The sequence below is a fragment of the Lichenostomus cassidix genome, chromosome 24 (genome assembly GCF_008360975.1).
Source record: "Lichenostomus cassidix isolate B80296 chromosome 24, HeHo_3.0, whole genome shotgun sequence".
Taxonomy (NCBI): domain Eukaryota; kingdom Metazoa; phylum Chordata; class Aves; order Passeriformes; family Meliphagidae; genus Lichenostomus; species Lichenostomus cassidix.
In genome coordinates this window covers 5,724,174-5,747,374 of record NC_139504.1, presented here as the reverse complement: position 1 = coordinate 5,747,374, position 23,201 = coordinate 5,724,174, and the positions used below count along the sequence as shown (strand labels likewise).

The following is a 23,201-nucleotide window of genomic DNA, read 5'->3' as shown; positions in this document are numbered from 1 at the left end:
GAGGAGGAGCGCAGCGATTGCTGGAGCATCACTAACTGAGAGAGGGCAGGCACGGAGATCCGAGGGGGTGGAGGGACGCCTGTCACCCCTGCAGGGCTGCTTGGTGGCTGCTGGAGCCAGAGGCAGAGCTGCAGGTGAGTTTGAGGCCAGCATCCAGCCCACAGGGCCACGGAGACCTGCAACAGTGGCGACCTGGAGAAGCAGCACCCATACCCTGCTGCAGGAAAAGGTGTGAAGGAGCCCCTCCTGGGGTGCTCAGGTGCCTCCCAAGTTTGCTTCCAAAAGGAGGGGTCAGGCTGGGATGCATTTGGCCGAACTGCTGTTGGGAATCTCGCCAGCAGAGCCCTAAATCCCTCTGGAGGCAGGAAGGTGGGAACGGCAGCACCACCTGGCTGCAAGGGTTGCCCAGTAAACACGGCAGAGCTCCTGCGGGCGCTGGGAAAAACGGGCTGCACTGGGCAGGTGAGCACCCAGCTTGCTCCGTGCTGACACGGCCCTGCAGCCACGTGTCCCTGCACAGGTCACAGCCTGGAGTCCCCCTGCCCACTCCCCTGCACGCTCGGGGCAGCTGTGCCCACTCAGCCCCGGGGCTGGGAGCAGGATGCCGGCTGTCACCAGCGCCTGATGGAGCTGTCACACTTGGCAGCTCCAGCCGGTCTCCTCGGCCGGCTGATCCCATGAGACATCTGCCACTGCCGCGGGCCTGCACAGGGCTCTGCTGTCCCCCAGCCCGGCCGGTGCCATGGCCAGGAAGGGCACTGGCAGCAGCTGGCCCTGAGATTTCGGCAGGACGCAGATGTCCGGCGTGGGATCCGGAATTCCTGTGGCTCAGCGGAAACTTCTTCTGCTGAGTCCAGCACCAGGCTGCTGCGTCTGGTTTCAGGGAAGGCGAGCACCCTGTGTTCGGACACTGTCACCTCCCGGGGGGACAGGAAGGAGGGCTCAGGGGTGCTGCCAGCTGGCTCACAGCCTCCCGGGGGGGCACAGCGGCTGCCTGCGTGTCCTCGGTCCCTCTCACCTTGCACTGGCGGAGCTGGGAGGGTTAAAACGCCAGGCTGCTGCTTTCCGAGGAGGGCTCCTGCGTCCCTCCACGTGGGTACAGAGCAGGTAGGGCTGAGCAGAGCAGTTGGGCTGCAGCTCGCAGCTCAATGCAGCAGGCGCAGCGCTGGCCCCGGCTGCCCCGGAGCATCCTGCCAGGGGCTGCCCCAGGAGGACAGTGCCAGCCTCCTTCCCAAAGCTCCCCGAGCCAGAGGATGCTGTGCTCCCGGACCTGGAGCAGGCAGAGCCCTCCTGCCGATGGAGGGGGAGGAGGAGGTGGCAGCGCTGGAACAGAGCTTCCCATCAGCACCTCATATTTACTGCAAGGTCCTCTGGCTGTGACCTTTAAAAGACAAGGTGGCCTGGCATCCCGGGAGCTGGCAGTGGGCAGGAGGCACCGCAGGGATCAGGCTCTGCAGGACTGCCTTGGCTGGGACGGACACGCCGGGCTGGGAGCTGAGCGAGACGTCCCGGGCACTGCGGGTGAGTACCTGGCTGCTTTCGGCATTCCAGCTCTCGGCTGCCCGCAGCTCTCCCTCGGAGCGGTGCTTTCCCCTCTCTCTCCCCGCCAGCGCTGCCGCTGCCTGCTCACCCCCGCCCGCAGAGCCCTCCGGAGCGCACAGGTTCCTCACCCCCTTCCACGGGCTCTTTAAACACGCGGGGGAAGAGTGCCAGTGTTCCCCGGCAGCCACTGCAGAGCATCTGCAAGAATCGCTGAGGCAACCCTGCTGTATCCCAGGAGAAAGTTTGTTCCTGACCCGGCACAGACCGAGTCCACCGAGCCCTCCCCATTCTGTCCCCCCGGAGCTGCCCTTCACACCCCTCACTGCCCCGGACCTCACCGCCCCAGGCTGTTCCCTTTCCAGGTGTCCCCTCGTTACTTCCCAGCCCCGGGAGCAGGGCAGCATTGCAGGGACTGTGGCTCTGGACTGTCCCTGAGGCACCCCAGCAGTCCCCCGTGACTCTGCACAGGATCAGGCAGAGGTCCCTGCCTCCTCCCACCCCCCGTCTTGCTCTTTAACACCTGTAATCCCACCTGGCCCAAGGAAATGTTAGTGTTCTGTACAAGGGAATGTCCCTGGTTCTGGAGAATCTGTGAAGTCCCAGCGCAGGGGGTTTGCTGTCACTGCCCTGTCCCTTGCAGCGACGAGAACTCACCCTTGTCGTGTCCCACGGGTTCTCCTCTGTGATCCCACTGCTTTCCTCAAGTTTTTTGCCAGCAGCATTCCAAGAGGTATCCCGAAAGCGCCAAGCTGTGGTCCCCCATCCCCTTTGCCTGTGGCTGCATTTGACCCCCTAAAGCTGGGTGGGGATAACCCCACGTCCTCCTCCGGGGAGCTGCTCCTCCCTGCACCGCAAAGTTGTTCCCTGCCATGGGCCAGGGATCGATTGGCTGCACCCCCGGCAGCAGCCCAGCGCTGCAGGACTGTGTCAGCAGGACAGTGGAGGTGATTTGGGTGCCCTTCCTCGGGGAGGGAGAGGTGCCATGGGGAGCTGGAAGATTTCCGCAGCGCTGACCCCGCGCTGAGGTGCAGTGCGGGCAGGGACAGGGACACTGGAGAGCTCATCCCACTGGCACTGCTGTGGGAACAGCGGTGAGGGGCTGGGGAGGGGGCAAGGCAGGGCTGGAAGGTGGAAAGAGGTGGTGGCAGTGCCTTGGGACAGCGTGTGGCCAGACCCTGCTCGTGTGAGGAACTGGGATGCACCGGCACTGAAGGGCAGCAGGGAGAGGCACGGTGCAGGGCGGCTGTCAGAGCTTCCCTCGTGTCTCCACGGTGGGTGAATTGATGGATGTGCCTATTAGCTGTGCCCCAGTTGTGTCGTGCTGCTCCAGAGCATCCCCACGGCGCTGCTGGCTTGGGAGAACATCCCAGTTACGAGTGTCCATCACCCAGTGCGTGCCCCAGGCTCTGCTGGAGCCTGCTGAGCCTTACCTGCCACGAGCAGCTGTCAGTCCTGGCTCTCTGAGAAGCATAGCTGGAGAAGATGACAGGGCACAGGTCCTGGAGGTCCCACAGTGGGTGCAGAGCACCCCGGAAATCTTGCAGTGGGAAGGCTGGGGCAGCACTGGCCATGCTCCCACCCCAGCACTGTCCCCACTCTGTGACAGCTCCCAGGGACAGAGCTGAGGACACCCAAAGCACCCTGGCAGGACCGAGTTCCACACAGGACAGGGCTCACCCCCCGGGCAGAGCACATGAGGGACCTGTCCTGCCCCTCCAGGCAGCGGCACAAAAGCATCGAGGGCAAAGTCGGTGTTTTGTTGTTCTTTTGTTTGTTTGACTGTACAAAGAGCAATAAAAACATCCCACACTCGGCAGAGCGCTCGGGAAGAGAAGCCCAGGGAAGGCGCACACCCAAGGCCACAGCACGACCCACAGCAGCCCCTCCTGTGTGTACAGATCTGTATTTGTCGGCGCTCTGCTGTGAACAGCTGTGTACAGACAGATGCATTGGCAAGATGCAATCCAAGGATAGTGCACGAAAGAAATGAAAGGCAGATGCAAGACTGGTCGTGGGCAGCGCTCAGAGGCCTGTGAGCCCCCGAGGTGCTGGCTCAGTCCCACCAGGAGCCGGCGACAGCCCGGCTCCGGCAGAAGGCGGTGCGGGAGCCCTGCGGCACCGCTGGCACTGTGCGGGGTGCGGGGACAGCCCGGCCCTCCCCGGGCAGCAGGGCCCGGGGAAGGGAGCCACGCGTGGGACACGGCACATTCCTGCTGCGATGGGAAGGGAGCAGCGTGGAGCCCGGCGGGGTCGAGTGGGATGGACAGGGACGTGGGGCCGGGGTGGAAAGCGATGGGGCAGAGCAGGGAGGGCACAGCTGTCCCGCCATCCCCTGATGGCGTTGCCAGGATGGCACCTGAACAGGGACACTGCAAAGGTGTCCCTTCTCTGCGCAGGGACACTGCTAAGGTCTCCCTTCTCCCCTGGCAGTGCTGCTCGTGGGTGACAGGACCTCCATCACCTGTCCCTGGGCAGTGTCCCCTGCAGCTCCGTGCACTGTCCCTCTCCTGCCAGCCACGGGAGGAGAAAAGCTCAGGCCCGGTGCCACCGAGGACACTGCCCCGGGTCATTCCCTGCCTGAGCCCCGTGTGCTGCAGCCAGCACAGCTCACCTGCCGGCTGGGGCAGGTGGCACCCGGGGCTGGGCACGCTGGCAGTGCATTGCCGTGGCAGTTACAGGTGTGCAGTGCTCTGCAGAGAGGCTGGGGGAGGCAGGCTCAGCGTCACAGGGCTGCTCCAGGGTGACAGAGCTGTCCTAACTCCAGGCCTGCTGTTGTCCCCAGTCCCTGCCAACACGTGACCAAAACCTCCTCTTCCTTTCTGCAGCTCTCTGTCCCGAGCAGCCTCACCCACCCTTCCCCACCACCTCAGTCTGACACATCAGCAGAACATTCTCCATCACAATCACTCTCCCCAAGAAAGAAATGAGCACAAAAAAGTCAGCCCAGCACCTCGGGCTGAGATGCTCAGACACAAAAACAGCCCGAGAGGCAGAAGGGTTCATCCCTTACACACCAAGAGCCATTAATGCTTCCAAAACACTGCAAAGCTCCAAGACACCAGGTGGGCTCATGGCCATCACCTGGCTACCAGCCTCTGAGCAGCCTGGGACAGTCCCTGAGGAGCACGAGCTTTCTGTCTCAGCACTGGCACACAGGGCTTGCAAGGAGGAGCCTTGGCACGGGAACACCAGTGCCAGTGGCCCAGGCACAGCAGGAGCACCTCGGGATGAGCTGTGACCCCGGGGACAGGCTGCTGGCCCCTGCTTGCCTTTTCTACTGGGACAGAGAGCAGGCAGCTGGGCACGGGGCTGCCCTGACCCCTCTGCCCCTCCTGCTACCCCCTGCTCCAGTCCCTCCGTGTGTGGGGACCATACCAGCCCCCCTCAACCGCCCCAGCCTGTCCCCAGCACGTCCAGGCACTCAGAGCAGGGGACAGACCGGTCCCAACTCAGCCTCAGGGGCTTCAGCCCCACCTCCCCAGCCCTGCCCAGCACAGCCAGGCTCCGGGGACCTTCTCTCTGCGCCCTGCTCCAGGCTGGCTTGGGTGTTTGGATGGAAGGAGGGATGCTCTGGGGAGACAGAAATCCTTGCTCTGGGAAGCACATCAAGAGGGTCACGCTGTACAGGGGAGAGGAGGGAGGGGCGGGCAGGGGGGCATTACTTGGTGCCCTCGTCCGGGTTGCCTTCGCCGTCCGTCTTCCCTTCCTCCTCCGTCTTCTGGTCGTCCGTGTTGAGCCTCTGCTGCTTTTTCCGGCGCACGCATTTCACCACCATCAGCACCAGGATCACCACGGCCAAGAAGCCGCCAACCGAGGCGCCCACGATGACAGCCACCGTCGAGTCGTGCTTCGGCGGCTCTGGGGACACAGGGCACGGGCTCAGGGCGTGCAGTGTCCAGCCAGAACAGCCGGGGACGGGCAGGGCTCTGGGAGCAAACCCCGCAGCAGAGGGGAGCACTGACCTTGGGTGAGCACCTTGAGGCTGATCTTGCCGTGGCCCCGGTGCCGGTCCGGGGGGTTCAGCACGTAGCAGTTGTAGGTGCCCTCGTCCTCCAGCTGCACGTTTTTGAGGGTGAAGGACACGTCGTACTTGGCGGGGTTGCCGGTGAACTCCACGCGGTTCCCGAAGCGGTCCAGCTGCTTGTTCATGATCTTCGTGCGGAACTGCAGGAACTGTCAGCCGTGGGGGACAGCAGGTGAGACAGCGTTTGGCACCCCACGGGCTCATTTCCCAGCCAGGCACCCCCTCCCTGCACCAGCTCCCTGTAGGAAACCCTGAGGAACACCCTTCGAGCTGCTCCCTGACCCCCAGCAGATCCCCAGCGAGACTCACCAGCTCCTCCGAGCAGTTACTGCACTCCTGGTACGTCCAGTTGAGGGAAAACTGCTTGTTCTCCACCTTGTAGCAGGAGTTGAAGGTGCAGGAGAGCTTCACGGAGGAGCCATTCAAGGCATTGATGGTGGCAGGGGCCATGACCTCCATGCCCCGTCCCGGGGGTGCTGCCGAAGGCACAGCAATTAGGGAGGATGTCACAGGCAGCCATGCTGGCAGCTCAGCCCAGCTCCCCATCCTGTCCTGCCTGCACAGAGCTCTCCCTGGGGCATCTCCTTCCAGGCACATCCACACACATCACATCCAGCCAGGACCGGAATTTCCCTGCACAGCAGGAGCAGGGGGAGCAACCCCAGCCCTGGCATCATCCCCTGGCTGCACAGGAAGAGCATCATCCCTGCCCTGCCGGGGCTGCTGACCCTCCTGTGCCATCCCCGGTGCTGAGCGCTGCTGGCTGCAGGCCAGCCCTGCTGGCTGCCATCCCCCGAGGCTGTGCTGCTGCGGGATCGATGGCGCTGCAGCGTCAGCACGCGGGGCCCGGCGCCACAGCCACGCGGAAATTTACGGCTGCGCTCATCACGTTTCATTCCCAGCAGGACACAACCACGGCAGCGCGGGCTGGGGTCTGCCAGGGCCGCCCCGGCGGCTTCGGGGGGAATGCAGATGCTTTCCCCTGCCAGCAGTGCCCACGCAAGGACTCTCCAGCTGGGAATGAGCGGAGCGAGATCTCGGTTGCTCCTGGGGGAACAAGGGCAGTCCCTGCTCCCCGGCCTTGCTGAGGAAGAGGGGCATTACCTGGGGCAGCTCACGGGGCAGGACTCACCTGGGGAAGGGGCAGGGATGGGGTGTCTGTGCCCTGCTCCCTCCTCCACTGCTTCCCTGCAGCTCCCAAACCCAGAGCCTGAAGGCAGCACCTTGTCCCCAGGCCGGGCCAGGGGAACAGGCTCCTGTGCAGCCAAGCTGGCTGCAAACACGAGGCCAAGCCCTGAGGAGCACAGGGACACAGAGCCCTGGGAAGGACCAGAGTGTGCAGGGGGGCTGTGACAGCCTGCAGGGCAGGGACAGTGACACTGCCGCCAGGTGCTTTTTGATCACCTCACCTCTCCCCTTGGGCTGCTGCTCTTGGCTCTCAAACCTTCTTCCCGAGGCCAAGCTGGGTGCATGTCAGGGCTGCTCCGCTGGCCGCTGCGCTCCGCCTGCAAGCAGGGCAGGAAAGGGGCCAGGCTCTGCAGCCAGGGACAAGAGCCTCTCCCAAGCTGCAGCCACGGCTGTGTCCAGCCACAGGTCCTGCTGCGAGGTGGGAACCAGCAGCACCCTGAAGGGGGCAGAGAGGGCAGAGAGGTGCCCTCAGGTATGGCCAAGCCCTGGAGATGGCTCCTTGCTGTGCTGGCAGCCGTGGGGAGCAACCTCCATCCAGCCCCGTGCAGGGAGAGCTCCCACAGGGCTCAGGGAGACAGGGATGGGGACAGCTGGTGCACAGGGACGAGTCACAGCACCCAAGGCAGGAAGAAGTGTCCCCAGCCAGTGTCACAGCCTTTCTGCCCCTTGGCAGTCCACCACCTTCAATGCCTCCAAGAAAACCTTGCAGGGATGGGAGAGAAGAGCCAGGAGAGCCAGCTCGCCCCAGCAGGAATGGTTGGAAGGGAGGCCTGCATGGAGCCATTGTCTGAGTGCCCCTCACACGGTGCCCTGTGTGCCTGCAGGTGGGTGGCACGGCCTTGTCCCGTGTCCTCAGGGTGCCCCAGGGCTCTGCAGAGGGATGAAGTGCCACCAGCAGCAAACCTGTCACCCCAAGCTGGGAAACCACGGCCTGGCAGCACCTGGGAGTCCCATGTGTGTGGCTCCAAATTTTGCCATTTCACGGGCACTCAGCCCTGGGGGACACCAGAGCTGGGGGAAGAATCCCCCGAACCCCCTGGCACTGTCCAGGCCGTGTCCTGCGGCGCCGCGCAGCCTCCCAAACGCTCCGTCACGCTGCACCCAGGCCGGGGTACAGTTACAGCAGCCTCTACAGCAGCCCTGCTAGCTTCTGTATCCTCCTTTCCCAGGCTCTCTCCTCGGGGAAAAGCAGCCCATCAGGAGCTCCAGGACAGCACTTCAAAGGAGCGCTGCGCTGCCGGCCGCGATCGATGCGGCCGCGGAGCTGCTGACACAGCGCGGCTGCTGCGGGAACGGGCAGCACGCACGGACACAGCCCCAGCACTGCCACCGGCCCGGGGACAGCCACAGGGACAGCCACAGGGACAGCCACAGCCCACCCGCCAGCACCCAAAGGACAGCCACAGCCAGCACAGCCCACCCGCCAGCACCCAAAGGACAGCCACAGCCAGCACAGCCCACCTGCCAGCACCTTCCCAGCCCTGTCCCCACGCCAGCCCGCTCCTCCGCCTGCCGTGCAAAGGGCTCTGTGCTCAGCGCCCAGCGAGCAGGATGCAGGGTGTTTTTAGGAGAAGATGCAGTGGCAGCATGCCCCCCACCCCGCCCGAAAGCAGGTCACCCTGGCTGGTGGCTCTCCGCAGGGTGCATGCCGGACCACCTCGGTCCCCATCCCTGCGGCACGGGGTGGGACACGGCCAGGGGGCTCTAGCCGGGGACACGGGTGTCTCCCGGGCTGGGTGCATGCAGGGGGGCTCAAGGCGACACTTACCCAGCGAGAGGAGCAAGGTGAGGCCACTGAGGAACAAGGTGGGCTGCGGGAGCCAGGCTTCCAGGCTCATTTTGACGGACTTTTGTGTGTGGAGAGGACGTGGTGTTGGTGTGGGGTGTGGAGGTGGTGGAGGTGCTTTTTCGAACGCCCGGGTTATTTGCAGGTGACATAGAACATTAGAGCCGCTTTCTCCCCACAGCCCAATATGGCTGGAGCGGAGCTGGGGCGAAAAAAAGCAGTAAATGCTGTGGTTGGTGGATTGCAGCCGCCGGAGTGGGAGGGCGGAAAAATTTTCCCCTGAACTGCAGGCGACAGCTCCTGGCACTGCCGGCTCCCTGCTCCGTGCATGGGATGTGTCACACAGGGGGTCCTGCGGCCCCTGCAGCCCCCCGGGGGCAGTGGGGACATGCAGGTGTGTCCCCTGTGCCCCGCGGGAGGCTGGCGGCCAGCCCTGCTCACACCATCCACAGCAGCAGTGCCCATTCAGGAGAGCCCAGCGGGGCCCAGGAGCTTTGGAAATGCCCTCTTGGAGCCAGGCAGAGAGCAGAGGGGTTGCTCCAGGCTGGGCAGAGCCGAGGAGCCCGAGGAGCCCGGCCAGGATGCCCCAGGTAGGCTGCAGCAGGTAGAGGTGCTCCCGGTCACCTGTCTGCTCCTGGACAGCTCCATCACTTCCCAGGGCTGCCAGACTCTGCTGGTGGCTCCTTCCCCTTCTCCAGCACATCTTCTGTCAGGAGAACACCTCTCCCCACCCAGCCTTGGGACAGGGAGGCTCTGCCCGGCAGTAACACCGCTGGAGAAAGTCTTTGGTCCCCTTCCCACCACCAGTCAAGGAAGCCTTTGGCCCTGGGCTCCAAACCTGCATTCAGGCTGCAGGGATGGGTGCAGGAAAGACATGGCATGACCTCCTGGACACCTGAGAGGCAGTGACAGCAGCTGCTCAGGCCCTGGGACACAGAGTGGTGGCGTTTGCTGGGACAGCATCGCTGGGGACAGAGGCGAGGGATGCCCAGGAGCATTGGCACACCTTGGTTCCTGTGCAGCAGAGCCCTGGAGGAGGAGGAAAGGGGCAGCAGGGAGGCAGGATGGGAGGCAGGAGGGAGGCAGAGGAGCTCTGCTGCCTGGGCAGAGTCAGGAGGGGCAGCAGGACAGCCGGGAAAGAAGGAATGAGAGTGTCACAGCAGCTCAGCAAGCACTCCCTGCACACACAGCACTCTCCCACCCACACCGGGCAGGCAAAGCCCGCTCTGCTCTGCTGCCATGCCTGCCACGACCCCACAAAGGCTCTGTGTCAACCCCCGGCCCCCCAGATGCAGCTACAGGGGCTGCTTCCCACCAAAATGCCACCAAATGCCATGCCTCGGCTGCCTGCGGGAAAAGAGAGCAGGGTGTCAACGAGAACCAAGGAGCGCAGCGCGGCGCTGCAGTCTCCCGGCAGCGGTGGGAGGTGGAGGGTCCCGGCTCCCTCCGCACCTGGAGGTGTCAAACATCTATAGATAGCGCTCGGCACCCAGAGATAGCGCCCAGCACCCAGAGATAGCACGGGAGCAGCGCCAGCCCCGCCCAGACGCTGCCCCGGAGGCCAGGGAGGGGTGGCTGGGCTCCCCCCGGCCAGCGCTGCCCATCGCCCGGCTGCTGACCCTTGGCCAGGGGACACACGTGTTGGACCCCACTGCCCGCCGGCTCTGTCCTGCTCCCATCCGTCCTCATCCTGCTGCCAAGGGACTCTTTTTTGTCCCGGTTGGCTTTGCTCCCGCCTGGAGCCAGCGGCGCTGGCAGGTGCTGTGCGAGGATTCACGTGGCTGCAGGGGTTCCCAGGCCCTGGGCCAGGCAGATTTTGGCACACTTGGACATCACATGCTTAGGCAGGAGGTAAAATGAAGACAGGATCAGGGAGGACTCCCTGAGTTTTATTATCTTCAGAAAAATACCGTGACGGCTCGAGCTGCATCTCCCTCCTTGGAGATCCTTATCCTGGGCCAGGAGCAAAGCTGGAGCGTGAGGCTGTGCCCACTGTGCCTCTCTCCAGAGACCAGGGGGCAAGAGCCAAGCCTGCCCTGGTCCCCTGCAGACAGTTGGGGTGGGCTGTGCCCCAGCAGTGCCCTGGCACGGAGCAGGGAGTGATGTTTCACCAGTTCGCAGTCCTTAAAGGGACAAAAGTGTCTTGGACACACCTGGATAAGGGGCTGCCATCCCACAGCACAGCTATTTCTCCTGCTCTGGAGCCCTGGGAAGCACCTCCTCTGGCCTGCTGTGGGGCTCCTGGCTCTGTCCATCCCGCTGTGTCCCCTCTGCCATCCATTCTGACGGGATCTCCCTCTTGGCCAGCTCCACATAGACGCCGTTGTCCCGGCAGTGAGAGGGATGCTGCAGGGACAAGGGGTGAGCCTCAGCACGGGTATCAGGGTGTGTTTGGGGGGCAGGGGATGCTGGGGTCTAGCATGAGGAGGGAGGCCATGGATGATGGGGACAGCAGTGAGGGGGTCCCAGCAGGCTGGGTGCTCACCATGGTTATGTACGTGTCCTCAGCTCTCCTCTTCTTCTTTGCTTCCTGCTCAGCCTTGGGTAGCTCAGCTCCAGGGATTGAGCAGTAGATTGCTTCCTGCAAGGGCAGACCAGGGTGTTTGGAATCCAGCAGCCCCCAAGCACACGAGGGCTGCCTGACCCCGGGTGCAGGGCAAGCAATGAGAGCCATGGTTGGAGTTGGCCAGCAAATGGCACCTCGAGCCTGGGCAGTGTGGGATCTCCTCCCTCAGCCTCCCCAGCCCTGAGCCCACACACCCAACCCAGTGATCCCTCTGCTCTCAGCTCTCACCTCTGCTTTGCTCTTGCTGCTGCTCTTCCCCATCCTCTCCAGGGCTGTGGTGGTTGCCAACCTCGAGGAAAGGCAGCAGCAGTGTCACCTCCGGCGAGAAGCATCACCCGCTCCTCCTGTCCCTCCCTCCCTCTCCCGGGACAGACATCCCTTTGCGCACGCTTTGCCAGGCCATCCCTGCTGCTGGCACGGTTTGGGAGCCGAGGGGACACCGGCCAGGGCAAGGTGACACTAGATGGCAGCAGGAGCCTGCAGCCCGCACCTGGGCAGCTGAACCCTCGCACCTGAGAATCCCCGCGGTGGGGCACAGCCCGGCCAGCGAGAGCAGCGGGGAGCTGCTTCCCCATCCCCGTGAGCCCAGAGCCGCTGTTGGTACCTCTTCCTCACGCACAGCCCGGCCAGGAACGCCACCACAACAGCCACGCAGCCACAGCCCACCACGGCCGGCCAGAAGCCAGAGTCTCTCGGCGGCGCGGCATCCTCAGCGGCCGCTGCCCCTCGTTCTGCCGGGGAGACACCGAGGCAGGGGATGGCACCGCGGGGACGCCAGCCCTGCTGCGGGAGAGCCGCGGGGACAGCTCCGGGGCACGGCACGCACCTCTGGGCTCCGCGGGGCTGACTTGCAGCACGGTCTGGCTCTTGAAGATGCTGCTGTTCTGCAGCAGCCGCAGCTCGCACTCGTACGTGCCGCTGTCGTTCACCCGCACGTCCCGCAGCCGGATGGAGCCGTCCCGGCGGGAGATGTTCCCCTGCCACTGCACCCGGTTCTTGTAGCGACCCACGGGCACGCCGCGGTTGCTGTAGTAATAAAACACCATCTCCTCCTGCCGGGGCACACGCGGCGTCAGGTGAGAGCAGTGCCAGGTGTCCTGTCCCTCCTGTCCCTCCCTCCTGTCTCCCTCTCCCCGTGAATTGTTCTCCTCGCACAGACCCAGGCTCTCTCCCACACTCTGGAAAACCCCAGGGTGCTTCCCTGGTGCTGCGGGGACATGCGGAGGTGTCCTGCCACCACACAGGGACCCTTCTTCCTCTCACAGAAACTTCTTCCTCTCACGGAAACTTCCTCCTCTCCTGGCCTGGGCCAGGATGAGCTTCCCCACAGCCTCCCCATGGCTGCCTTGCTCGCCCGCCGCCAGCCCCATGTCCCCTCCGGTGCCACCCCTGCCCTGACCCACCTGAGTGCCAGCTCCCGCCTTGTGCAGCCAGTCCACTTTGAGCAGGGTCCAGCCCTTGCTGTCGGGGTCTAGGAAGATGCACTGCAGCAGCACAGAGTCCCCAGCCCTAGCTTGGAGCTGAGGCTCCATGAACACCGAGCCAGCCCCGCTGCATCGCTCTGCCGGGGACAAGGACAGCAGGATGAGCCCGGGGAGCACGGCCAGCTGCAGCCTGCCTGTCCCCATCGCCATCTCCTCTCCAGGGAAGCCTGGGGCTCACGGCACTGACCAGTCCAGAGGCCAAGCCCGCGCCTGACCCCTGCTCGTGGCGTGCCCGGGATGTGGGGCAGCACATCCTCCCGCCGCCACACCAAGGGCTGCTGCCGTGTGATCCAGCCGAAGGGAGGTTGGGAAGCACAACCCCTGCCCTCCACGCCTCGGAGCCAAAGCCTGCAGCTCCTGCGGGGCTGTGCCTGTGAGTCACCGGCTGGGAGAACCTGTGCTGCTCTCATCTGTCCCAGGCCAGGGGCAATTCGAGTGCTTCACACACATTTCAGTTCCTCCCTCACTGCCCATTTGGCTTCCTTCCCCTTTGCTCACAGGCTCCAGACCTGAGCTTGTCTGGCCACGTAACCACAGCTTGGGGTTTCTAGAGCAGCTGGACAGCGGGGAAGAAAAGCAAACCAGGGGAACATCAAAGAGCACGGAGCTGACACAACCTGCACGGAGCAGCTGCTGGCTCGCTGGGCTGCAGAGCATGCGGCAGGAAGGGGTTTAAAGATCCCCTCTGAACTAAACGATTCTCTGAAAGAAGTGGGGCAGAAAACATCACTGGAGCTCGTCAGAAGAAATGCCACCTGCCTCAGAGGCTGCAGTGGCACTGCGAGGGGAGGCTGAGGCTCTGCTGCTGTTTGCAGAGAGCTGGGTGAGCTGATTCAGCGGGGAGCTGCTCAGACAGGTAGGCTCATCCTCGTGGCTGAGCCACTCTGCTCAGCCTGTCCACAGCCACCGAGGGCAGGGCCCTGGCCAAGCACCAAGTGTTTGTTTGTCTGAAGCCCTGTAAATAATGAATGCAAAGTGCTGCAGCTTCCCAAACAAGTTCTGTTGGTCTTGACCAGCTGCGGAGCTGAAAATGACAAATATTTGCCAGCGGAGAAGACCAAGGGAGCTGCTGCTTGCCTCGAGCAGAGCCAAAATCAATACCTTGGAAACCTCTCCCTGTATTTAGACTTGGTGAAGCAGTCCTACTCCTTTCAAAGCCTTGGAGCCTAAATACAGGACAATTCCAGGGGGATGCCAGGGAAGTCTGAAGCTGATCTATAGGGGAGATCTGCAGGAAGGGGAGATGCAGCACAGGCAGGACTGGCAGCCAGGAGAGGAGCAGCTCCAAGGGGTTCTCACCACAGCAGGAGAGGAACTGATGAGTCTCAGATGGGAAAGCAGAGGGGAATAAAACTTAGAGCTTACCCAGCCATGTCAGCAGCAGGGTCAGGCTCAGCAACACCTTCATCTCCCTCTGAAAAGAACAGCAGAGGTGACACACACTCCAGTGTCCCCTGGGGCAGGACACCAAGGGCTGGCAACCAGCTCAAGGTCAGAGCAAGGCCCTGATCTGCAGCCTCTCGGGCTGGAAGGCTGAAACACAGAGAGCAGGGAGCAGAGCTCCGGTTTTTGAGACTGTGCTGAGCCTGGAAAGGAAGAGCGAGCGTGGGGGTTTGGTGGTTTGGGGGTCGAGACATCTGAGCTGAGGTGTTCACAGATGTTGGCTCTGCTCCCAAAGCAACCAGACGTTTTTAACAGGACAGAATCAGAGAAGTTTGGTCCTAAAACACAGACCCCCTGCTCCAGAGCTAACCCCTCGCCCCAGGGTGCTGCACATGGTGACAGGTTCTGCTGGAGTAATGCCACCTCTGCTCCCTGCATTCAGCTTGACCTGCTCCACATCCCTCAGAATAAAGCTGACATCTCCCTCCTACACATTGTAGATTTGTCCTGCAGCCCAGGGAAGGACTGGCTGTCACCACCAGCAATCTGGACACAAGCCAGGGTCCAAAGGAAGGCACCCTGTCTGACTTGTCCCTGCTCCACAATTCCCATTCAAAACTTATTTAAAGGTAAAAAGTTACTGAGAGAAGCTCTCCTGCCTGGAGAACCCTCATGTGGAGCTGGAGCTGAGGCTGCCGTTACCAGCATGTATTTTCCAATACTGCAGAAATGAAATAGAAATAGAAAGACGAGAGCTGAATCATCTCTGGCATCTTGGTAGCTTCTCTCTTTTTTGCTCCATCGTGCAAGTGAGAGGATCTGCACACCAGCAGGGATTCCAGACCCAGGGTCAGCTGCTGGGGACCTTTGGATCAATTCTAGGCTGACAGAGTCACTGCAGCTTTGCACCTTCATCACCCTGCCCTTTCCACAAGCAAAAAAATCCTGAGAAGTGACAGCAAACCTTCTGGAATCCTCTGCTACCTGCCTCTCAGAGCACAGGACCCTTCTGGGGCTGCGTTTTGGTGTGGTTTGCTGTGCTCCTTGCAGCTCTGCCGTGACACACTTTGCTGCACACACGACCTACAAACACAACTGCTGCTCAGCCCCAGGGCCCTCAGCTGGGCCAGCACAGCTCAGGGCAGCAAACACAGCATCCTATTTTGCCAGATTCACTGCCAAAACCTGCAGAAGAGCTGCCCTCTCCCAGGATCACCCCCATGCAGCAGCCGATAGAGCAACCAGCTCAAAAAACAGTCCTCAGCTGCAGAAAGCTGCGATTTCTATACCCAGAACCTCAAAAAAAAAAAAAAAAAAACAGAGAGAAAAACCCCAAAACCTTCTTGCAGCCAAGTCTTCGCTGGATTTATCACCCTGCTTTTGAGAAGCAATTTGGGTCCTGTCTGGGAACACCTTTTTGCATGGTCTCCCCCTGTGGCACACAGCAGGGAGAGGGTGCTGGGAGGCACCAGCTGGAGCCAAACCCACTCACCAGGCTGCTCTGTGCCTTCCAGTGCTGACACATCCCAATCGCCCTTCCCAAACAGATTGGGGAAAAAAGGACACAGACACCACATGGCCTTGACATTTCCCTGCTTTTGCACATGGGATCACCATTTGTGCTCTCCTGGTTCTCTCCTCAGGAAAAACAAATGAGATAAAAACATCCAGAAATAAATATTACAGCAAAAAATACCCACCTAGTGTGGCCTGGGGAAGTCAGCTTGTCTTGCACGAAGCGTTCTTCAGTGAGTGATTCAGAGCATCTAAATCATCTCGAGGCTGCATATGCAAGACCTTTCTTGGCAGCCTCTGGTTCCTTCTCTCAGGTTGAGTCTGGTGGTCACTTTCACACGCGAGAGAAAGCGGAACAACAAATCAGGATGTGCGACGGAGGGGGGAAAGCAGCTGCAGGAGGTACTCGCAGGATGGGGCAGCTTCAGGAGGTACTCACAGGCAGAGCTGGGGCTCTGAGCGTGGCAGACTGGCCTGACCAGTCCAGATGACCTGTCCAGATGACCAGCCCAGGACACAGAGATTCCAGCGTGCAGCCTGTGCTCCCTGCTGCTCTGATGTTGGGGAGCAGAGCTGGGTGGAGAGCTGTCAGTGCTGCACGCTGGATGTTGTCCCTGTGAGGACCAGCAATACTGGGGAATGTGGCTTTGCCTTCCTCCTGGTGCTGCCAGAGCCCCAAACCTCCCTGTCCCAGCATGGACAGCCGCTTCCTTCTGAAACACCCACCAGCCTCTGCTTTGCATCCCTCCATGGCCACTTTGAAAGCCCATTTTTCTTCCTCTTTCCTCAAAACACCAAAACAACTCCTGTTCTCTATTCCACTCCCAGTGGGTTCCACGGTGCACCAAGAAATTTCCACGTGGGCAGCAGAGGAAGAGAAAGCTCAGCACCATTCACAGCTCAGCTTTGCAGCAGGAATATTTGCCCAGGATCCAGCACGCTCCTGGCCAAAGAGTCACAGCTGAAATCCAACCTTTTGCAGCAAAAAAGAGCCTTTGGTTTCCACAGAGAAGTCATGGACAGCAAAGCCACTTCCCCCAGGCTGCACAGTCTCCCCAGCAGCCTTTCCCAGGAAAGTTTTGGCTGACAAGGATGTTGTGTCACCAGGGAGTACAAACCTTTTAAACATTGCTTTAGAGTAGACAGGAGAAAAGTGTATTTCTTTAGCTGGAGATCTGCAGCTGACCTACTTCTCAGTGAGGAGCTCCACCTGAAACCTGCAGGCAGCACAGAGATGCTGAAGGGGGACTTGGCTCCCTTTTGGGTCAAATCTGCTCCCTAAAAACCCCAAACCATCATCACATGACAATTTTTATCCCCTTTATGAGTTCAGCTGTATTTAGCCAAATGAAGAAATTCACAGTGCAGAATGAAATAATGCAATTTATTGGTAATGGCACATCAAAATCGACAGCAAACCTGTAGCACATCTGTAAAAGGAGAGTATTTGGCTAACACAGAAAGGAAGCAGCTTTTTAGGGATTGAGTGAATGAATTCCACTGCTCTCTGCTGTTCATTATTGGACAAGGCTGGTGAAAGAGGAACTTCCCTCGAGGGGAACTAATGCTGCATGATTAACCATTTCCCTAAAATGGGTCCTAGAAGAAGGGAGGAAGAAAACAACTACTGCAAACAGAACATTGCTTTGGGCAGTGCTTGAGTCCATGGCTGAGGTAGATGGGGTTATGTGTCCCCAGAAACAGAGTCCCCATTTGCATTTCTGATTTAAAAAATTTTTTAAAAAATTGTTTTCTATGAATTGTGCTTCACTTCTACAGGTAGAAGGAGAGGTACCTAGTGATGCAGCTGAATAAACCAAAAAATACTTCAGGAGCAGTAGGTTCTCTTCACTCCAAGACAAGAGGATTCCAGGCACCACTTCATCCAACTGGTCTGAGTCAATATGTTCCAAAAAACCTGAGAACAAATATTGCCAGTGCCCAAAGATGAGCAGCCCAGAGAGCTGGAACAGCTTTTGCTTCAAGAAGTTGGATTTCAAAGGCTCAGGTGAGGAGGGATGTCACCAAAATGTCAAACCAATAAATCAAACCAATTTGCAGGTAAACCGAGGCATGTTGGCATTCTAGGCACTGCAGAGGGTAAGACATTCTTGTCCCAATAAATTAGATTTTTTTAAAAAATCATTATTTTGTGCTTAAATAGAAGCTAATAATCCCATCAGCATTATTCTTCCAATCCAGCAAGAGCAGAGTCCTTCAGTCTGCACTGGTTATCCAGCAGCCCCTGGAAGGATCTAACCATGATTTCCAGTGCTGTAATTGCAGTCTTTCTCCACAGCTTCATTCTTCCATCAGTATGGATCTTCCTCATCCGTGTCCTAAATGGGGAAATGGAGAGAAACAGCCTATGTGTGAAACCATGAATGAAGTCATGAGTTCAGCCAAATGCTGAGCCTGGCTGGGCTTCTGGTGAGAGCCTGAATGCTTCCCAGAAATGCTGCTGTGCTGGTATAAATATAAATATAAATATAAATATAAATATAAATATAAATATAAATATAAATAGGTTTGACTTCTCCCAGACACAGCCACCACAGCATAACCCACACGTGAAATGTGTTTGCAGGGAAGCAGCAGCTCAAGATGAGCCAGAAATTGCAGCACCACCCTGCAGACACCGTCCTGAGCAGCACAAATTATTGTTTTTCAGCCCTGACAACCACACAGTCTCAGAGCCCCATCATCTCTTGCTGTAGCCACAGCACTCATTTGGTGGTGTCCCCACAAGCAGCTCTGCAGCTCTGAGCTGGAAATTCACCCAAACTCTTCAGCTCTACAAGGCAAATCTCACTGACACTCCAGACATTTGGAGTCTGAAGAGATTTCCCACTGGCTTTGCAATTTTAATTGCTTGGTCACATATTAAGCATGAAAAAAGCACATTAGAGGAACCTCAAAACTGCAGAATCATTAAAGGGAGTTGGGCAGCATTCTCAGAGACCTGATCAGATAAACATTTCAATATCAGACAGCAAAGGATCAAACCTGACCAAACACTCTGCATGCAAGCAGCAGGATTTTATCGTTCCAATTTCCCTCCTCCCAAAGGATGAGGAGATAATTTTCAAATTTTAAGATCTCCCACTTCCTGACAGCATTTCCCTCACCAAACTGGGGCTCCATCCTTTCCCATCTCTCCACCTGGTGCCTCCCTGATTCCCAGAGCATCACCTGGAGCAGCCTTTGGCACAAAGCATTTCCTGCTTCCTGTGCCTCTCCAAACCCTCCTTCCCAACTCTGCAGCTCTGTACCTGCTGTGCCTCATGCAGAACCCTAAATATTTTATGTTTAGCTTACATAATTGCCTGTTTTTCATCCTGTATCTAGGAGAAACCATCAGCACACGCCTGTCTGAAGGCTTGGGCATTTAGGACATTTTAAATCACTGGCATTAGAGGAGTGAATCAAGCAACACATATTTAAATCCTCCTAACACTGACTCTACATGAGATGCAAAGGTGCCCCTGAGGTAAATCTGCTCCGAAGGAATGAAAGGCCTCTCCAATTGGGCATTACTCTGGAATGTGCCACTCTTGTGGCTGCTGAAAACAAGGTGGCAAAGCCACTCAGGAGCTGCTGCTGGGGTGGGAGGGGAAGGAGCAGGATTAGATTGCAACCACCACTTCAGAGAGCACAACAAAACCCAGAAACAAGCAAACCACGAGGGTTTAGCAATGCTCTGTTGCAATGAAAGCGAGGTGAAAGGAGGAAGATCTCCACCACCTCTGCAAAAACAGTGGCTGAGGGGTCACTGCCTCATTTCCCCACCAGAGCACTGCCAGCCCCAAACTGCTTTGCAGAGCCCCTGGAGGATCCCCGCAGCAGCTGGCACTTCAATCCAGATTTCTCATCTCAAGATGACAGCTCTGATTCCAATCAAGTCGGATGAAAAATCAGTTTGATGGATCTCATGGCAGCTTCCCCACCAGTACAACCAGCAGCTCTCACTCCCAGGAGAGATTTGGGACACACCTCGGACACCCCGAGGTGTTGTGAGACTCTTAGCGCCTCCTTTGAGCGGCCAAGCTAGCTAAACCACTGTGAAAACACCAAATCTCCACTTACCACACAGTTCAGACACCACTGCTGGAGCTTCCCCCCGCAGCCCGCTGTGTCTGAGTGCTCAGGCCTGCAGGAAAAGCACAAAATCAGTTGGACTTTTACCCCCCAGACATTCCAGGACCTCCTCTGGGCTGTGAATTCTGGTTATACCATATGGAACTGGAGATTTTTCATCGTGGTGAAAAGATTTTTGACTCTGCACAGCAAAACCAAAATGACTAAAAACTGCCCGGTGCCTCATTTTGAAGGCGGATATTTCACTTAAGTGCCACGAAGAGTAGAACAAAAGTTGTGGTTTTGCTGGCAGATCTTACACCATCTATCAGCATATTAAAACACTGCAGTAAAAAAATAATTCTGCAAGGAATTGTTTTATTGAAGTGATTTCAAAGCCAGGTTTGAAATTACTGTTGCCTTGTCCTTCTCTCTACTGAACATTCCCAGAGCAGAAGGGAATTCAGTCTCCAAAGCTCCTCCATCTCTGCTCAGGCCCACCACAGACAGCATTATTTGGTTTATTTTATTGTTATGGGGACTCCATATCAAAATGCAACCCACAAACTTCACACATGCAAAATACCCTGCTGACTCAGGCTAAAATAAACCTGATTACAGAAGTGAAATAATGTCTAACCCAAAACCACTTCAGTTCCACGGCATTCCTCACGCGAATGGCAGGAAAAAAGGGATGTGCAGCACTTGGTTTGTGCTCCAAAATGGGGATTTTTCTCAAGGCTTTCTGACTGCTGGGTGAGAAGCAAACAGCAGTGAGTGAACTGCAGGCAATTGATGTTGAAGGGCAGTGGGGAAATCATGCCTCGTGCCTGTGCCAACACCCCAAAGTGGAAATACAGGCTCCAGGACTTACTCATCAGACACTTCAATGGAGGATTTCTTGTAGCCAGGTTTTCCTTTCTCCTTCAGCACTCGGAATTTCCTCCCCATCCTCACCAGCAGCAGAATGACCACGATGGCAGAGGGGACAAACACCAGGATGGACAGCAGAGCTGCTGAGGTCAGCTGGAAGGCCAGGCCTGCAATGAGACACAGCTCTGCTGAGCCTCTGGGGACAAAAACTCACCCAGGACACAGCTTGGTGGCCTTTTCACATGAAACATGGGGGTGGCAGGCTTGAAATAGGCTGGCATCAATTCTGCAGGGCTGCTGCCACCAAACCTTCTGCTGCCACCAAGCCCAGCCCAGGAGGACACTCAGCTGCAGGAGCTGCAGAGGCAGGCAGGGCACGACACATTTCTATCAGCACGGCTGAGCTGAGAATTTGGGGCAGGGTTGGCACGCAGGGCAGCTGAGGAAATTATTACTGACAATCAGCGCTTCTGATGTGGGGATTATTTTTAGGCCAGCGTTTCCTCAATGTTTAACTTGCTCTGCCGCAATTCGCCGAGGCTGAAACGCCTCAACAAAGGGAGGCTTTTGATTCCTGTTATCACCACAGCTTCCCCTGTCCCTTCCTGCCCCAAATCAGTTCAATGATTCTCAAACAGCTGAGCTCAGGGAGCAGGGCTGAGGTGACCCCTGCTGAAACTCCAGGGAGCAGTTCCCAGGTGATGCTCAGAATTCCAGGATCCCACAAAGCAGCTCTGAGGCCGAATTCTGGGCAGGGAGCCTTACCTCTCTCTGTGACCACCAGCAGGGTCTGGGGGATGTTGTGGTAAATGTCTGGAGGGTTCTTCACACTGCAGATGAAGGTGCCGTTGTCACTGAGCGCTGGGCTTTCAATGGCAATGGAAGCATCGCCGTTAGCGACGTTCCCAACCCAGGAGATCCTGTCTTTGAACCTCCCCGATGTCGTGGGGTGTGGAACGGACTGGTAATAAAAAATCTGCGAGGAGGGAAAAGCAGTAATTGTGGTGATAAAGCACTCATCTGAGAAAACAAATAAACTGATTTTTGTGTCGTGAAAATAAAGGAATTTTGCATTGTAAATATAAAGGAATGATGATGCTTTAAAGAGTTGTAAAGAATATTTCCTTTATAAGATAAACACAGTGCCAGTCAAATCTTTACAGTTATTTGGCACAGAGCACAATGCAGCACTTGTGGCAAACCCCAACATTTATCCACTTTATCATTACTATGCTGTTTTGTATTTACACGGAATTTTTTTTTCACCCAGAGAACACCCAAGGAATTCCACAGGGGAAAGAAGGCAACAACAAGACTCCCAAACCGCAAAGCACACAGAAAATTCAGATTTTCAGCATGCACAGAGGGCTGGCCCTGCTCCACCTACTGTCTCCATCGGGCCGCCGCTGAGGGGACGGTAGGTCCAGTCCACCAGCAGGTTCTCCGTGATGGGGGAGCTGGATTTGAAGGAGCATTTCAGCAGCACTTGCTCACCCACGAAAGCTCGGACCTTAGCACTGGCTTTGATGTCCACGGAAAGGACATTGCAGACACCTGATGGAACAGGCATGGAAGGCAGGGGTTTGTTTCTTGTTACCTGGGAGGTGCAAAGTTGTCCCCAAAGTCCCGACGGGTGTGCAAGCCAACCAGAATTCAAAGGCTAAAGCACAGCAGCGACTCCTTCTCCTTCCCCCACAATGAAATTTGGGGGAAAGCAGAAAACTCCCTGAATTGTTCTCCGTGGGACTGGAAGGAGCTCCAGATGAACTGCCTGTGAGGGACCTCCCAGAGCTCACAGGGGTTTACACGTGGAGATAAAGAGCCGAGAAATGGAATCAGCTGGGTCTCTGGTGATTGCAAAGCACCAGCTTTAGGTACTTCAAAGCAATTCTGCTCCGTGTTTTTCGCCACAGCGCCCGAATTTCACAATCGGTGGGTCAAAAGTCTCCTCACAGCACCGAGTACTCTCAGTTCTTGTTTCCAGTGCGTGCAGACACTTCTTTCCAGCCCCGTTCGGGTGCCGCGATGCTCCGGTCCTTCCCGAGCCTCCCACAGCCCCGGGACCATCCACGGCCCCGGCAGGACCCTTCCCGATCCTCCCGCCGCTCCCGGACGGCTCTGTTCCAGCTTTCCATTCCCCTCGGAGTCCCCACGGCCACAGGACCACCCTTCCCCAGCTTCCCACCGCTCCCGGACCCTTCTCCACCCCAGCGCGATCCTTCCTCAGCTTCCCACCTCCCCGGGGCCACCCACCGCCCCGGAGCGACCCTTCCCGAGCTCCCCACTGCTCTACTCGAGCTTCCCATTCCCTTCGGAGTCCCCACGGCCCGGGGACAGCCCTTCCCGAGTTTCCCACCTCCCCCGGACCACCCCCGAGCTGCATCCCCGCCCCGTTCCCACGCGGGACCCCCGGCGCGCCGCCGCTCCCCTCCCATCCCATCCCGTCCATCCCACCCCACCGCGCCCCCGTTACCGATGAGCAGCAGAGCCACCCGCGGCAGCAGCAGCAGGAGGTGGCCGCCACCCCCCGCCGCCCCTCGGCGCCACATCCCGGCCGGGCTCAGCCCCGGAACATGGCGCTCCCCTGGCGCAGGTGAGGGCGGGGCAGCCCCGAAATGGCCGCGGCGCCTGGGGACACCTGGGGCGGCTCTGGGGACACCTGGGGCGGCTCTGCTGGGTCCGGCGTGGTCACTGCGCTTGTCCCCAGATCCCCGAGCGGCTGCGCTCACAGCCAGCCCACTCACTGCGCTTTTTTCTTTTCCT

The 23,201-nt window shown here is 58.6% G+C and overlaps 3 protein-coding genes across 7 annotated transcripts; all 3 read right to left on the bottom strand.

Annotated features, from left to right (window-relative positions):
• Positions 1-3,293: 3,293 nt before the first annotated feature.
• SCN2B (sodium voltage-gated channel beta subunit 2) lies at positions 3,294-8,763 on the bottom strand. Of its 2 annotated transcripts, XM_085081926.1 has the most exons (5): positions 8,523-8,763; positions 6,976-7,071; positions 5,876-6,042; positions 5,505-5,715; positions 3,294-5,400 (listed from the first exon to the last, which is right to left on the bottom strand). In XM_085081926.1, the coding sequence occupies exons 3-5, from the start codon at positions 6,023-6,025 to the stop codon at positions 5,201-5,203; spliced, it is 561 nt and encodes a 186-aa protein (XP_084938052.1). In that variant the 5' UTR covers positions 6,026-6,042; positions 6,976-7,071; positions 8,523-8,763; the 3' UTR covers positions 3,294-5,200. The 2 variants fall into 2 exon arrangements, with proteins under 2 accessions (XP_084938052.1, XP_084938051.1); XM_085081925.1 differs by lacking the exon at positions 6,976-7,071 and having other exon boundaries at positions 8,523-8,761.
• A 1,629-nt stretch (positions 8,764-10,392) lies between these two features.
• Positions 10,393-15,806, bottom strand: JAML (junction adhesion molecule like). Of its 4 annotated transcripts, none has more exons than XM_085081929.1 (8): positions 15,674-15,806; positions 13,956-14,176; positions 12,510-12,667; positions 11,933-12,158; positions 11,711-11,837; positions 11,335-11,395; positions 11,026-11,121; positions 10,393-10,886 (listed from the first exon to the last, which is right to left on the bottom strand). In XM_085081929.1, the coding sequence occupies exons 2-8, from the start codon at positions 13,996-13,998 to the stop codon at positions 10,725-10,727; spliced, it is 873 nt and encodes a 290-aa protein (XP_084938055.1). In that variant the 5' UTR covers positions 13,999-14,176; positions 15,674-15,806; the 3' UTR covers positions 10,393-10,724. The 4 variants fall into 4 exon arrangements, with proteins under 4 accessions (XP_084938055.1, XP_084938056.1, XP_084938053.1 ...); XM_085081930.1 differs by having other exon boundaries at positions 13,956-14,004; positions 15,674-15,800; XM_085081927.1 differs by lacking the exons at positions 13,956-14,176; positions 15,674-15,806 and adding an exon at positions 12,778-13,939.
• Positions 15,807-16,858: 1,052 nt separating this feature from the next.
• MPZL3 (myelin protein zero like 3) lies at positions 16,859-23,060 on the bottom strand. The gene is made up of 6 exons (XM_085081931.1): positions 22,912-23,060; positions 21,826-21,992; positions 21,204-21,414; positions 20,440-20,605; positions 19,575-19,638; positions 16,859-17,827 (listed from the first exon to the last, which is right to left on the bottom strand). The coding sequence occupies exons 1-6, from the start codon at positions 22,985-22,987 to the stop codon at positions 17,801-17,803; spliced, it is 711 nt and encodes a 236-aa protein (XP_084938057.1). The 5' UTR covers positions 22,988-23,060; the 3' UTR covers positions 16,859-17,800.
• Positions 23,061-23,201: the final 141 nt, after the last annotated feature.